This window comes from Cetorhinus maximus, chromosome 17 (assembly GCF_964194155.1).
Source record: "Cetorhinus maximus chromosome 17, sCetMax3.hap1.1, whole genome shotgun sequence".
NCBI classification, from domain to species: domain Eukaryota; kingdom Metazoa; phylum Chordata; class Chondrichthyes; order Lamniformes; family Cetorhinidae; genus Cetorhinus; species Cetorhinus maximus.
The window spans coordinates 17,751,495-17,768,298 of NC_135895.1; the positions used below are offsets into that span (position 1 = coordinate 17,751,495).

General features: G+C 39.9%; 1 protein-coding gene across 3 annotated transcripts in view; it reads right to left on the minus strand.

Moving 5' to 3' along the window:
- Positions 1-16,804, minus strand: part of tgfbr3 (transforming growth factor, beta receptor III) — a 229,428-nt gene that overhangs the window by 210,187 nt on the left and 2,437 nt on the right. For 2 of the 3 annotated variants that reach the window (XM_078560778.1, XM_078560776.1), the window contains exon 2: positions 1,411-1,649. In XM_078560778.1, the coding sequence (XP_078416904.1) occupies positions 1,411-1,471 (61 nt within the window). In that variant the 5' untranslated portion in view covers positions 1,472-1,649. Of the gene's footprint in view, positions 1-1,410; positions 1,650-12,820; positions 13,090-16,804 lie in introns of those variants that run through there. The other variant, XM_078560777.1, reaches the window with a different exon arrangement.

A 16,804-nucleotide genomic window follows, 5' to 3' on the forward strand; every position in this document is an offset into this window, starting at 1 on the left:
TGCTGAGATAATTATGTTTTTGAAACACAGCCAAGCATTCATAATGACATAATAATAACCATTGTGGAAATGTCAACAAAGAGCTCTATTGAAACTGTAAGACTAGATGCTACATTTCTTCCTAACCTACACCTGTAAATCAAAGCAGTTCAGCATGGCGTTTTTTTTTTAAACTCTCACTGACAACTGCAGCCTATTATGCTAAGATTTAAGGAGCGGAGTGTTTAAAAAAACTTCATATCCTGGCAGTTATACAGATTAAGGGCAATTATTCACCCTTGAAGAGCCTTTACACCTATTCCATGAATTTGTGACTCCCATGCTGTGGGTTAAGGCCCTTGGACCAGCAAAAATGGAGTCTGTGTTCAAATGGCCTTGCTGAATTCAGGTTTCCCACCTTGCACCTTTCCCCTTACTGTCAAAAAATTGGATCTATCAGAAGTGGGCATAAAAATTCCGCACCCGGGTCCCACCTGCCATTCTAAAAGGTACAAGGACTCTTTTCGATTCTGTGACAATCCAACCGTCTGTCTTCAAAAAAAGCAACATTCTAAACACATTTGTCCTCTGTTTTTCCTTTTCATCCCTTTCATGATTAAGCATTTGTTTTAGTCCTTTGCATTTCTTACAACTTTTTCTATCTCCTGAGTCCTCTCTTTTACCTTGGTATTTTCTTTTCACTCATCTTTCTATTTCGTCACTTTCATTCCTTCAGTACCTTCAGTTAGTATTTTCATTAGTTTGTGCAGCTCTCTTCTTTCAACTGTCAGCGAAATTCTAAAATTTCATTCATTTTCACGGCTAGTTACATTCTGTAGCCTTGCATTTTCAAACGAATTTATTTATTTTCCTTTCCTGTTCTTTCAACCCTTAAATAAAATATCATAGAACAAGTTCATTTTCATGTTATTTTCTCAATGTTTTGTTTTCCTTTTTCTTTCCTACATTAGCCTTGCTTCCATAATTTAACCAGTAATGATAAATTAACAATTTGAATTTTGAAGTACCTCTAGAATCTATCATGCAGGAATACCTGATGGCAAGTTTATCACAATTGATCCACTTGACAAATTGGTCAGTTTGAAGAAAAACATAATAAATAGCTGAAGGAGTGGAAGATACAAAGCCATGGTGAGAGAGTGGGGGAATAGGATAGTTTTGGATTGTTCTGGAAGAGAGCAGACATAGGCAAAATGGGTCAAATGGCCTCCTTGTGTGATATTATGTGACACCCAAGATTGGGTTTTTAAAGCCTGCAGACTGTGCTGGGAGGAAGAAAAAACTAAGGGGAGGTAGATGTTCATACCTTTGAGATTCTGCAAGAACAATGGATTGTGTGGTGAATCTTAATATGCAATAGTGAAAATGAGGTTTTAAAACTGTTTTCAAAACATGTGACAAAGCACTCACCTGCAGATACTCCACATAGCAATATGATGAGCAATGTTGTTTGAATTCCATTTGAAGTCATGTTTAGAAAACAATGCAGTATCGTGTTCTGTATTATACAATCCACTGAAGATTACTTATATCTTCCAATACAGCCACAGTCGTCTACTGTGTGTAGATTGTAAGATTTTAACCACAGTAGTTATACTTCTCAGCAAGACTGAATGATTAAGACTTGTGATCTTCCTTCCGTCACAAACCTAAAAAGGAAAAATGTAGAGGATAAAAGATAAATGATTGGCTACATTTTAATCATAAAATGTGACTGTATTTAGACTCAAAGAGATAATGTTTCCGTTAAGTTGCACTGGTGTACGACAGTGCTGTAATCCAACAGGATAAATAAAGCATGTGCAGTCATACAAAAAAAAGTATAAGATTGTGTACTAAAAAAATGGACAGCAACCAAATTTTAAAAGGAACATTGATTCAAGATCCTATGGATATATATCCTTCAACATTCCAATGTAATAAATAGTTAAAATACTTAAAAATATTATATCCTCTGACTAAAATGCTTCGCTGCTCACAGAAGAGATGTCATGTCTGAGAAAATCAGCGGCCAACTACATCAGAAAATACAGGTTCCAATTTCACCCCAAAATCAGGTATTTTATTAATAAATTTAGATTAAGCCATAATAATACAAATATTCAGTCATTTTCTAAATTTTTCTCTTCTAACAATTTCAAGCATTACAGTTTTAGTCACTTCTAGAACTCTGGAACCATAGATTGTATACTCCTGCACCTTTCAAATGTGACAACATTAATAACAAAAAAAATGCATTCAACTAGAAAGTGATATATTTTTGTATTAACTCCAACCCAAAGACCTGAATGAAATGTAAGGAAGGAAACTGAAAGAATTCCAAAGAATTTTTTTTCATCTCCGTCTAAAACGGGAAATGCCTAATCTTTAGACTGTGCCCCCAGTTCAAGGTTCCCCCAAAGGAGGAATTATCCAATTTTCATCCCCAGGTTATGCCCCCTGTAATGAACACATATATAGAAAAAATCCCAAGGCGCTGCTGCACAGAGCAGAATTTGAGAGAAGATCTGACACATCCTCTCCTCCTCTCCCCTCCCTTTATCCCCTCTCTTCATCTGTCTCCCTCCTGTACCTACCTATCTACCTCTTTGACCAAGCTTTTAGTCACCTGTCATAACATATTTGGCTCAATGTCAATTTTTGTTCCAAGTAAGGTTCTGATTATTTGCCTTAAACTTCTTTACTATGTGAAACTCGCGAAATAAAAAGCAAATTGTGGTTGTACCTCTCCCCTCCTTTACCTCATCCCATTCTCTTCTACTCTCAGCTTCCTATTTGACTCTGAACCTCCTCTCTTTTTTCATGGATTTCAATAATTTTCACCCTTCCATCCTTGCTTTATGCAAATATTGTGCTTATTTTTGATTTAGATAAGATGAACTAATCTCAATTCAATGTAAATATTATCATTTGGTAGTACAGACCTTTAGCATTGCTGTAAAGAGAGACATTTTTTGTCGAAGCTTTTCGACTTGCACTCATCAGGTCAATTTGCAAGAAAATACCAAAGGGAAACAACAAATTTAAACTGTATGAGAAGAGAGTGCTGATTGGTTGGCAGTGGACTCTGACTGGTAAAGGCACTGACATGGAGAATGCACCAGTTAATGGTGGCTGACAGTTAACTGCCAAGTGTTGTGTGTATATGTTCTTTCTATCTGCAAAGAACAGGGCCCTGCGTATTAATATACATAGCTTCCAGTACACACAAATGTGCTACACTGCGAGCCCAACTGACAATCTTAAATTGGTTGTCAGCATAATTCTTAGCACACTGAGGATTGTTTAGCAAAAGTTGTCCAATCGTGAAATCACATCTAATGTTGGACACTGTGTTTTGAGTTTTACAAGTGCTGGCTGGTTGGGTACGGTCCGGACCTTGCCTGTTGCAAACAGCGGAAGGGACATGCTGTTTGATACGATCCACCAGTTTTTGGGACATTTTGCCTACATACTTAGCATCACATTGGCACTGAAATTCATATCCACATCACATTTGTGTGATGGCAGAATGTCTTTTTGGCTTGACGGCAACATCCTGTTAGTGGCGAACACCACTCAAGTTGCTACTGCATAGTAGCAGCTGCAATAGCTAGCTACACTTGTTGCTCAAATTTTAATGGCACCATGTATGCCCCTCTAGGTCCAGCTCTCACAAATATTTTTGTTGGGTTCCATGAGAAAAGTGTCTTCAATGGAATGACACCTAATCTCCTACCACTTGCATATTTCTGATATGTGGTGCATTCCTCAGGGCAATGTGTTGACCAGAGTCAAGCTATCTGGTTTAAATTTCAACAATGTTTGGCTGTTAACTGTCAGTCACCATTAACTGGTGCATTCGCCATGGCAACGCTTCTACCAGAGTCCACTTTCCAACCAATCATCATTCTCTTCCCATACAGAATAAATTTGTTGCTTCCCCTACATTGGTATTCTTGTGAATTGTCCTAATGAGTGCAAGACGAAAAGCTTCGGCAAAGTTGTCTCTTTTTTCAGCAATACTCAGTATCCAATGAATTACTTTTTGAAGTATAGTCGCTGTTGTGAGTAAACATTGCAGTCAAATTGAGCAAAGCTGAGTTCCAGAGTTAATTTGTTTCTGGTACTGCTTGTTGATAATGGAATGTTTCCCTGCACACCAAGAGAATTTCCTGTTCTTTTTCAAATAGTAGCATAGGATCATTTATATCTGCTTGATCAACCAGAACAGGCAGGCACAGCCACAAGTTTAACATTTCATCTTAAGTGCAGCATCTCTCAGAAGGCAGCATTCCTTAAGAACTGCATGAAGATGTCAGCTTAGTTTATATACGCAAGTCCTGGAATGGGGCTCCAATCCATACCTTGCAAACCAAGAAATGTGAGTGCTACCAACTTAGTGGAGATTACTCTTTTTTACACCAAATCAGGGCTTGTACAATCTGAATAATATATAATGAACATGCATTTGGCACAAATGCTGGAATGTTCAATTAAAATCAAGAAAAAAAATGAACATTTGGTCAGAAAGCTACACAGACCAGAACGGCCCAAATTCAACATTTTGGTTGATCAGTTCATCTTAGCTGAGACACCAGTTGGGATCCTCTAATTGGTCTCAAGTTCTCACTCCTAAATCACTAACCAGTGATTCTCACTGTAATTTGCACATATATGGAACAGGGTTTGCCTCAGCTGCCCACCATGGCCAAATAATCTTCCAAAACTCACTATCTAGATGAACTACCAATGGGATGACTTGCCAATGGAACTTTATCCTTGCAAAAATCAACACCTTCTTGACGGGAAAGAGGAAAAATATAGAAATGGTTTAACAACATGCACATTTGAAAATGAGCACCACACCGAATTAGAGTGTTGGTCAGAATCATCTCAATGCAACAAACAAAAAGCAGTAAAAATATAAGCACATTTAAACAGGTTACAGCAGTTCCCTTCATCAAGTTTCAAACAGACAAGAACTTAAAAATCTAAAATTACTTGTAACTCAGCCCATCAAATGAGCATTAACAAAGAAATTAAGTGCACCAAAAACAATCCGGAACTGTAACCTCAACAATTCAGTACTTCTTGATGCAAAACTAAATCTTGGTTCTACTGTTACTAAAAAGTGTTCATCATTATTTTGGCAAAGGCCCAATTGTTCATTCGATATCTAATTCTAAGAAGCAAATAAGAAAAGACTTCTCTAAATTAAAATGCCACTTCTAATGTTTGACGTTGTTTTACTAGTGAAGAAGATTAATTTTCAGCTGAAGCACTGTGGCAGTGAAATGAAGAAAACCAGTTGCCCAAGGGAGACAGAAGTAACTAGTTGGCCCAGAGAGAAAGGAATATTTTGAGGTATTTCCTACTTAAATCTTTGCATGAGTATAATAATGACTATGCAAGTTTGAAGCTGGTTACTACTTTTTCTTTCCAAAAGATTTCTCTGGCTCTTGTATTACAAAATTATTTTAACTGTTTCATGCTTACAAAACAATGAAAAAGATTAAAAGAATGCAAATTGTAAATCTGAAATGCACATTTTGTATACAAAAGTGCAATTTGTTAATCATATAACGCTAGATACTACACCCACGTAATGTCCAGCTCTTCATTATTGAAACCTTATTATGCACCCCTCATCACATAAAAAAGCGGTTTCTGTTTATTTTTATAATTATTGGTAAACTGTGATATTTCGTAGCCAAAAATAAGGTTACTGTTAAAGATAAATTGATGGAGAGATAACTACAGATCATGCATTGAATTAATTAAGATTTACCACTATTGCCTATTGGGTAGGTTAAGTTTTTACTACACTATTTTTGGATTTTGATGCTAAACTTACTACATCTAATTTACTAAGCGTTTTCAGAATCATTCCATCATCTAAAAACTATTTTTTACTACTATTATGGACAATTTTGAAATTCCTATTGTGCATCTGAAAAACAGAGACTTTAAAGTTTGGTTTAATCATTATAAAACACTGGAGAAGGAAAACAAAAATCAACATGCACATCAAAACAAACAAAAATTATATAAGACATTATGTGCAATCGTACTTTACTTTCTCCAAATCCGCGCTAACCCACATCTGCCACAGAGCTAATCTAAAACATATGTCTGACCATTAAAAACAAAAAACACGGGTCTGAATCCCTGATGTGCTGTTACATCATGAATAAGTGTGAGTAGCAATTTCTTAAAAGGGAAAGTCCACTGGCCAACATTTCGAAAGCCAGAAACATTTTACTGGGACCACTTTTTTTCTGAATACTATTGATTTTAATAATGAAAATATATATGAATCATAAAACTTTAAAATAAAACACTTAATAACTTTAAAATAAAACACTTAATTACACTTAATAAACTCTTCAGTGTTTCTAGTTATAGCATTGCAACATGCACATTTGCACAAAGAACTTTTCAAATTTATACAATGTAAACAGAACAGTGGATACCAAGGAGGAGTTATTTTTGCATATAAAATAACTTTGCATTCAAGGTGCTAATTTTTTTAATTCATTCCTAGGATGTGGGTGTCACTGGCTAGGTCAGCCTTTATTGCCCACTCCTAATTTCCCTCGAGAAGGTGGTGGTGAGCTGCCTTCTTGAACTGCTGCCGTCAAAGTGGTGTAGGTATACCCACAGTGCTGTTAGGGAGGGAGTTCCAAGATTTTGACCCAGCAACAGTGAAGGGACAGCGATATATTTCCAAGTCAGGATGGTGAGTGGTTTGGAGGGGAACTTCCAGGTGTTCCATGTGTCTGCTGCCCTTACACTTCTAAGTGGTAGCAGGAGTGGGATTTGAAGGTGCTGTCTAAGGAGGCTTTATGAGTTCCTGCAGTGCATCTTGTAGATGGTACACACTGCCGCTACTATGCATCAGTGGTGGCGGAGGGAGTGAATGTTTGTGGATGGGGTGCCAATCAAGCAGGCTGCTTTGTCCTGTATGCTGTCAAGTTTCATGTATGCTGCTGGAGCTGCAGTCATCCAGGCAAATGGAGAGTATTCAATCACACTCCTGACTTGTATCTTGTAGATGGTGGACAGGCTCTGGGGATTCAGGAGGTGACTTCCTCGCCACAGGATCATAGTCTCTGACCTGCTCTTCAAGCCACAGTATTTATATAGAACCATAGAAAAGTTACAGCACAGAAGGAGGCCATTCGGCCCATCGTGTCCATGCCAGCCTGAGGACATCCAGGTGCCCTTCCTAATCCCACCTTCCTGCACCCAGTCCATAGCCCTGCAGCTTACAGCACTTTAGGTGCAGATCCAGGTACTTTTTAAAAGAGTTTAAAGTTTCTGCCTCTACCACCAACTTGGGCAGTGAATTCCAAACACCCACTACCCTCTGCATAAAAAAGTTCTTCCTCATGTCCCCCCTACATCTTCTGCCACTTATCTTGAATCTATGTCCCCTGGTTCTAGAATTCTCTACCAAGGGAAACAATTTTATCCTGTCCACTCTATCTATTCCCCTCATAATTTTGTACACCTCAATCAAGTCACCTCTCAGCCCTCTTTGTTCTAAGGAAAATAACCCCAGCCTATCCAATCTCTCCTCATAGCTACACTTTTCTAACCCTGGCAACATTCTTGTAAACCTCCTCTGCACTCTCTGCAGAGCTATTACGTCCTTCCTGTAATGTGGTGACCAGAACTGCACACAATACTCCAGTTGTGGCCTCACCAGTGTTTTATACAATTCCAACATTATATCCTTACTTTTATATTCTATACCTCTGCCAGTGAAGGACAGCATTCCATATGCCTTCTTTACAAACTTGTCTACTTGAACTGCTGCCTTCAGGGACCTGTGTACTTGTACGCCAAGATCTCTCACTTCATCTACCCCTCTTAGTATATTCCCATTTATTTTGTAATCCCTGTATCTGTTTGACCTCCCTAAATGTATGACCTCACACTTCTCTATGTTAAAATCCATCTGCCACTTTACCGCCCACTCCACCAACCCATTTATATGGTTTTGGAGATTATGGCTATCCTCTACACTATCCACTACTCGGCCAATCTTTGTGTCATCTGCAAATTTCCCAATCGTGCCCCCCACGATCACGTCCAAATCGTTAATATATAACACAAACAGTAAGGGTCCCAACACCGAGCCCTGTGGAACACCACTTGAGGCAACTTTCCATTCGCAAGGGCATCCATCGACCATTACCCTTTGTTTCCTATTACAAAGCCAACTTTTTATCCAGTTTGCCACATTACCTTGAATCCCATGGGCTTTTACTTTCCTGACCAATCTGCCATGTGGGACCTTGTCAAATGCCTTGCTAAAATCCATGTACACAACATCCACTGCACTACCTTCATCAACCCTTCTTGTCACTTTCTCAAAGAATTCAATCAAATTTCTGAGACAAGACCTTCCTTTAACAAATCCATGTTGACCATCCCTGACTAGTCTATGCCTTTCCACACGACAGTTAATCCTATCTCTCAGGATTGATTCTACTAATTTGCTCACCACCGATGTAAGACTACTGGCCTATAATTGTTTGGTATTTCCTTTGATCCCTTTTTAAACAATGGAACTACGTTTGCATTTCTCCAGTCCTCCAGTACCTCCCTTGTATCTAGTGAAGATTGGAAAATCATCCTCAGAGCATCTGCTATCAATATGGCTGGTCCACTTCAGTTTCTGGTCAATGGTAACCCCCAGGATGTTGATAGTGGGGGATTCAGTGATGGTAATGCCATTGAATGTCAAGAGGTGATGGTTAGATTCTCTCTTGTTGGAGATGGTCATTGCCTGGCAATGTAAGTGTTACTTTCCACTTGTCAGCCCAAGCCTGGATATTGTCCAGGTGTTGCTGCATTTGGACATGGAATGCTTCAGTATCTGAGGAGTCGCAGATGGTGTTGAACATTGTGCAATCATCAGCAAATATTTCCACTTCTGACCTTATGATGGAAGGAAGGTAATTGATGAAGCATCTGAAGGTGGTTGGGTCTAGGACATTACCCTGAGGAACTACTGCAGCGATGTCCTGAAACTGAGATGATTGACCTCCAACAATCACAACCATCTCCCTTTGTGCTAAGCATGGCTCCAACCAATGGGAGAATTTTCCCCTGATTTCCACTGACTCCAGTTTTGCTAGGGCTCCTTGATACCACACTTAATCAAATGTTGCCATGATGTCCTGGCATGCCCTCCTGCACTCTTCATTGAATCAGAGTTGATCCCCTGGCATAGTGGTAATGGTAGAGTGGGGGATATGCGGTTGAGTACAATTCTGCTGATCCTGATGGCCCACAGCGCCTCATGGATGCCCAGTCTTGAGTTGCTAGATCCGTTCGAAATCTATCCCATTTAGAGTGGTAGTAGTACCACACAGTACGATGAAAGGTATCCTAAATGTGAAGACGGGACTTTGTCTCCACAAAGATTGTGGTCCCTCCTACTGATACTGTAATGGACAGGTGCATCTGTGGCAGGCAGACTGGTGAGGATGAGATCAAGTATGTTTTTCCCTCTTGTTGGTTCCCTCACCACCTGCCACAGATCTAGTCTAGCAACTATGTCTTTTAGGATTAGGCTAGCTCAGTCTGTAGGGATGCTACTGAGCCAGTCTTGGTGGTAGACACTGAAGTTCCCCACCCAGAGTACATTCTGCACCCTTGCCACCCTCAGTGTTTCCTCCAAGTGGACTGATAACATGCAAAGTTACAGCTGCAAATGTTTATAACCAATTTCACCAGTATCACTCAAAATTTTCAAGCACAAGTAATGTTTCATCAATTTCACTACCAGCAGATGGCATCCACAGCAATCTAATTGCTGACCAGTTTAAGGATAGTATTTAAAGAGGCATGTCTTCATGAAAAGAATATTTCGTTGATATTAGAAGGTGCACCAGAACAGTCCTGTAATATTTTGCAACAATGACATGCTACAGTAATGTATTTTAAATTTATACCAGTGCTCTAACTGTAAAACAAAGATTTCATTGAACCCTTTTGCTAAGATGGTGCCCTTTTAAGAACCTCATCTCAGGGAGCCAAGCAAGAGGTATCCAATGTACCTTCTAGTCCGCTGCTGGCTGAGTACTGGCAAATACATAAGATATATAATAATACTCCAATCTTTATTCACACACTTATAGGCATAAAATCCAAATTCAGCTTGTTCCTCTTTTAAATTACATCCACTCACTTCAGTTTTATACAGCATCACAAATTGACGTCATTTTAGGTGCACAGACACAGAAATGGTGAATAACTAACTCTCAATCACATTATAACACTTCCCAACTAACATCAAGAAATGACTTCCCAGGGAGAGAAGCTTTGCATATTTCCATGTGCAGGTTTCTTTACACTGACTTTATATTGCTGTGCAGTTGACAACATGACTGTTCTACCACTGCACATCACAAATAACAGATGCCACCCTAGGGCCAGTAGCTGCAGTATATCTGCAGGCCACAACTCTCCTTAGTTTATGGTGGAATTTGATTTATATTACTGCATGCGGTAGTTCCAACAATTACGCTTTTGGTCCTTGAATTCTATTACATTCAGTGCAACAAAGCACCAAACCAACAAATATTCACAAAGGCATTTTAACACTTGTCTAAAGCACTTTGACAATAGTGTGTCAGAATTGTTTGAATCATCATTGTTTCCTATGGGTGTATATTTCTGTCCTTGATAGCAAGGTTTCTCCGTCAGGCTCTGGTCCCATACATCATTCCTCTCTCAGGTTTTGGTCACACAAAGCATGATGAATCTCGCTCTCCCCCTCAAGATCTGATTTCACCACCTTTCTTTCTGAACGATGCTCTGTTGCAGGCCTGAGTCCTATGCAGTAGTGTGTCTGCAACTGAACTCCAACATTGATTATGAAGTAGTTTCCACTTAAAAATGTCCCCATTAAGAAACAGCACAAAATGAGCAGTATAACTGGCGGGAAGTAATATCAAATCAGCACTTTGCATCCAGTATGAGAGCACATGGATTAGAGTATCGTGCACTGCTTTATCTTTGTACTTCTTGCAGACTAATTGTAACCTGTGCAACACTAACTCTCCCAACATTTACAGAGTCCAGACGATCTGTTCCATCTTAATTTAACACTTCAGCCCTTTTCGTAGATTAAAAGTTTCACTAGTAGTTACATGTCATTGTAGGCGTAGGCAACGTCACCTTTGAGAGTGTCTTGGCTCAGTGGTTGCACTCTCAACTGAGTCAGAAGGTTGTGCTCAATCCCAGAGACTCCAGAGACTTGAGCACATAATCCAGGCTGACACTTCAGTGCAGTACTGGAGGGAATGCTGCAGCGTTGGAAATGCTGTCTTTAGGATGACATATTAAACCAAGGTCTTGCTTGTTACTGCAGATGTATTCTCCCAGTGTCCTGATCAATATTTATCCCTCAACCAACAGATTGTCTGGTCATTATCTCAGCTGATTGTGGGAATTTGTTGCGCGTAAATTGGCTGTTGTATTTCCTGCATTATAACAGTCACTACACTTCAAAAAGTATTTCACTGCCTGTGAAGCTTGAAATGCCTGAAGTCCTGAAAAGCATTATATAACTTCAAATATAATTTCAAACAGCGGAGCACAGTATAACTCTTTACTGCTTGCTTGCATTTCAATAAAAAAAATTCATACCGATGCCAAACAAATAGGTACAATATATCTGTCTCTACAGTTGGTTGATGTTCCTCCTTAATCTATTGCTTCATTTCATCATTGCCATATCTCTCTAGGTCAGATAAGATAATATAACTGACATCTATAACAATTAGGGCTCTTTGACTATTTCAGGACTTCCAGCAGAACTTTTTAAAACGATAAACTCACCAACTGCAATTTTTAAAAAAGTGAAAACTGTAATTCTTACTAACGATGCACTATCCACGTCAGTAACACAAATTAATACTTAACAACAATCACAGATACCCTAGCTGATGCACTTAATTCTAATTCATACCTATACAGCATATAAAACCCAATATTACGACTATAAGCCTTATATATATATATATATATTATAAAAGAAATGACTGCCATCGATTTAGTTGTTCCATGAAAATTCAAAACAATCAACTACTCATCAGCCGCTACTCCACGTGTCCGGGTCCCTTAACTGATACTATGTGATTCCGAATTCTCGCAGTATGATATTTTGAAATCGATTAATATGTTTCTTAAAGATAACACTGTATTTTCTGTTTATCCATTCCATTGTAATAGGGTAAAAGTCCTAACTTAAAAAGCATATAAAAGAAAATAATTCGAGAAATTGTCCTCTTGTGCAACTGATAGAAGATAAAAAGTTCTTTCAGAAATAAAACTGTATTAATGAACCACCTGCAGCAACGATTTCCAAGGCTGAAATTACAACCTGATAGGTTAACCATGCAAAAAGTGTTGGAAGATCACAGACACACAACGGCCAACATAAAAATATCATGTTTGGGTACTGTTTTCCTCTGCGATGTTCAGCTCCAATGCCTCAGAACCGATGCCGAAAACTTGCAAATGATGAAAAATGCAGTTGGGATTTAATTCAATTCCCTCACAATCGGAAGGGGTGCCACGTGAAGGATGCAACTGATCAAAAACCCCAAAAGAAAAACCCTCACGATGGTACCTCCGTAAAAAACAAAATAAGCAGCAACATGACAACAGGATCACACACACACAGAGTGAGAACTATGCCCTGCAGATTTAGTTAGTGCTCCGAAAACAGAACGCTCTGCAACTTTTCTCCAACTTCCAGAGAAGTTCAGATCAAGTCTCTCCATCCACAACAAATAGCTGGACCATGTACACCTACCTCGAGCTGTCAAAGGGTGACCCGGACGCAGCGGAAAACACATTCACAAGGCCCCAAGTCTGAAGCCCCCTCCCCCCGATTTAACCCTTATACTGTGGTTATCGGGAGAGCCTTTCATACGAAAATAAAAGTGTCAGGGTAGAGCTGTCCCGTCCCTACACACAGCGTGAGGTTGTCAGCTTGACCCCTGGCGGCTGCTGGAACGGGATCTCTCTCTCTCTCAACTCGCCCACACTTTCCAACCCTCATGCTCCGACTCTCGAGCAGGAGGCACTAATGCCCCATTGCGCCTGCTCCGCTCTCGTACACCTCAGCCCCGCCCCCAACTCCGCACACCCCGCCCACAGCAGCCAGACCGCTGATTGGAGGATCCGGCTGCCCGTGGGGGTGGGGGGGGGGCCGGACAGAGAGCGCGCGCTGAGCCAGGCGATGTTAGAATTAAGAATGGGGTGTCGCAGAATAGCTCAGGATAATTGTAGCGGAACTGTAGGCTTTGAAATTAATATTTTGCAATGACTTTCGGGGAGCGGAACGCAGTTTAGGGTTAAACAGTTAAGGAGGTAAGAAAGGGAGAGAGGGAGGGAGCGGGGAAATGGCCACAGGAATAGGGCTGCAGAAATGCTTTGTAAACAAAACCTGCAAGCCTGCAGCTTGCTCTCTGTTGGGAGAGCTTGTTCCGTCCTGTAGCAAAGGCACGAAACGTGAGCTCCTTGAAGCGTGTGCCTAATGATTGATGTTCTTGTCAGTTCGGGGGGGGTGTGGGTGGAATCTCATACAGGTTTGGTATTTTCACAAATGAACAATCAGTAATTATCAGTCGGCAAGAAACTTGCACTTGTGCCCTGCTCAAGTTTCAGAGAAGGAGCACTTGGAAATAATTAAGTACGTTAGCATTTTTAAGTTGAGAAATATACCTACCACAAAGACAAGACTGAAGCAACCATCTTTGATCTCAGCTGCCTGCTAAGGTCCCCAGCATTACAGATACGAGTCTTCAGCCAATTCGATTCACTCCGTGTGATATCAAGATATGGCTGAAGGCACAGGATACTGCAAAGGCTATAGGCCCTGACAACATTATGGTGATAGTACTGAAGACTTGTGCTCCAGAACTAGCCGTGCCTCTATAGCCAAGCTATTCTAGTACAGCTACAACTCTGGCATCTACCTGGTAATGTGGAAAATTGCCGAGGTATGCCAGTCCACAAAAAGCATGACAAATCAATTACCGCCCCATCAGTCTACTCTTGATCATCAGCAAAGAAGATGTCGTTGACAGTGCTATCAAGCAGCACTTACACAGCAATAACCAGCTCACTGATGCTCAGTTTGCATCCCGCCAGGGCCTCTCAGCTCCTCATCTCATTACAGCCTTGATCCAAAGATGGACAAAAGAGCTGAACTCAAGAGGTGAGGTGAAAATGACTGCCCTTGATATCAAGGCAGCATTCGACTGAGTATGGCATCAAGGACCCCTAGCAAAACTGAAGTCAGAGGAAATCTCCACTAGTTGGAGTCATACCTAGCACAAAGGAAGATGGTTGCTGTTGTTGGAGCTCAATCATCTCAGCCCCAGGACATCGCTGCAGGAGTTCTTCAGGGTAGTGTCCTAGGCCCAATCATCTTCAGCTTCTTCATCAATGACCTTCCTTCTATCATAAGGTTGGAATTGGGGATGTTCGCTGATGATTGCACAATGTTCAGTACCATTCATGACTCCTCAGATACTGTAGCAGTCCATGTCCATATGCAACAAGACCTGAACAACATTCAGTCTTGAGCTGATAAGTGTGAAGTAACGTTCGTGCCACACAAGTGCCAGGCAATGACCATCTCCAATTAGAGAGAATCTAACCCTCCCCTTGACATTCAATGGCATTATCATCGTTGAATTCCCAACTATCAACATTTTGGGGGGTTACTATTGACCAGAAACTGAACTGGACCAGCCATATAAATACTGTGCCCCCAAGAGCAGATCAGAGGCTGGGAATTCTGTGGCAAGTAACTCAGCTCCTGACTCTCCAAAGCCTGTCCACCATCTACAAAGCACTGTTTACAGCACATGGACTGCAGCAGTTCAAGAAGGCAGCTCACCACCACCACCTCAAGGGCAATTAAGGATGGACAACAAATGTTGGCCTAGCCAGCAATGCTTAGATTCTTTTAAAAAGGTTAAAAAAAGAGGGTGGGTAAAAATGCTAATTGAGATTTTGGAGACTAAGGAAATTGCTTAAGCAAAACGTAATGTAATAAACTTCTCAATTTGGTGCAAGACTGATATACAAATATCACCTATTTTGAAAACATTTGAAAATAAACACTCCATGAGGGAATATTTTGTCATTATCTTTTCAAGCATTTTCATACACATGGTTAAGATTGTTATGAACAGGAAATCTTACTGCATTAAATTCTTATAATATTCACTTAATTATTTTGGTCCACTCATTTCAAGCTCTTGTTCCTCTGCCACTTCCAGTTTGGTGTCATTTTCAAATTTGACCAATTTGCATTGAGGTTTTGAACCTAGGTCATTGTTTTAAATTAGAAATAGTGGTCCCAACACTCAAGCCTTACAACCGCACTCATTACTGCCCTCTCACTACTCTGATATAACTTCTCTGACAAGTACCTTTTGTTTTCTACCCTTTGGCCAATTTCCTATCCATTTCTAAGATCTTGAATACCAGAGCTTTGAACTTAACTGATTGGTTTCTGTGTAGAACTCCATCAAATGGTTTTTGCAAATCCTTGTAGATCACATCATAAAGATGGTATCTACTTTAATTACCACTTCTTTGAAACCAAGGAGGTTGATCATCCAGGAACTTCGGCTTTTGAATCCGCAATGATAGCCAGATCCTGGGTTAGGATAATCCTTGTTTACACTTGATAATTGATATTAAAATAAAACCAGTGGGTCTGTAGTTTCCTGCCTGTCTTTTGTACCCTTTATAAATATGGACAATTACATTAGCCGATTCCCAATCTTCTAAGCCTGCTTTCTTAAGGGCTTATAAATCTGCTCCAAATATTCCTGATAATTTATATGTTTTAAGCAATGTTAGCAAATCCAGGACTTACATCTCATTTATAAAAGATTGTCTGCAGAGGGCATGTTACTCATTTCTTCTGTTGTGAAAACTGGGAGAAAGTAGTCAGCATTGGCTGAGTCAAAAGGTTGTGCATTCAAATCGCACACAAGTGACTTGAGCACAAAATCTAAGCTGGCACTGCAATGCAATACTGAAGGAATACTATAGTCATCTTTGAGATGAAACTTTAAGTGGAGGGTCCGTCTGCTCTCTCGAGTAGAACTGAAAGAATCTATGATACTATTTCAAAGAATATCAGGGGAGCTCGCCCAGGCGTTCTGACCAATATCTTTTCCTCAACCAAATTACCAAACAGATTAATTAGAAAGTATCGTATTGTAGTTTGCTGTGCACAAATAGGCCACCACATTTCCTACATTAAAACAGTGACCACACTTTTAAAGTACTGCATTGACTATAAGAAGGTTTGGGAGGCACTGAGTAAATCAAGTTTGTCTTTCTTTAAATAATATCCATTATCTTATGTTCATCCTGTTTCAAGTTCATATATGTCTTTCATGGCTCTTGCCTCTTCTATTGAAGTACTGAAAGTACTGCAGTACTATTAAATTTTTTCTTTACAAAACTGCTGATAGAGTACAGGTACATTAACCTGACATTTCTTCTGGAGTCTGGGGCATACAATCAGCCAAAGTGTTGCTGCTGTTAAAATATACGGCTCCATGAGGACTAGAGTAGAAGATTAAAACTTATATCTTCAAGCAGATGTATTTTAAAGATCAAATCAGCAGAGAAATATGTAACAAAGAAAGTACTCCTCATAGACTGCACCCCCATTGCACCCCTTGTAATGAAAGGGAAATTACAGATTCAGTTCTCTTAGCTGATCTGTAGAGTTCAAGGGTTGATGACCCAGTAGTATTCC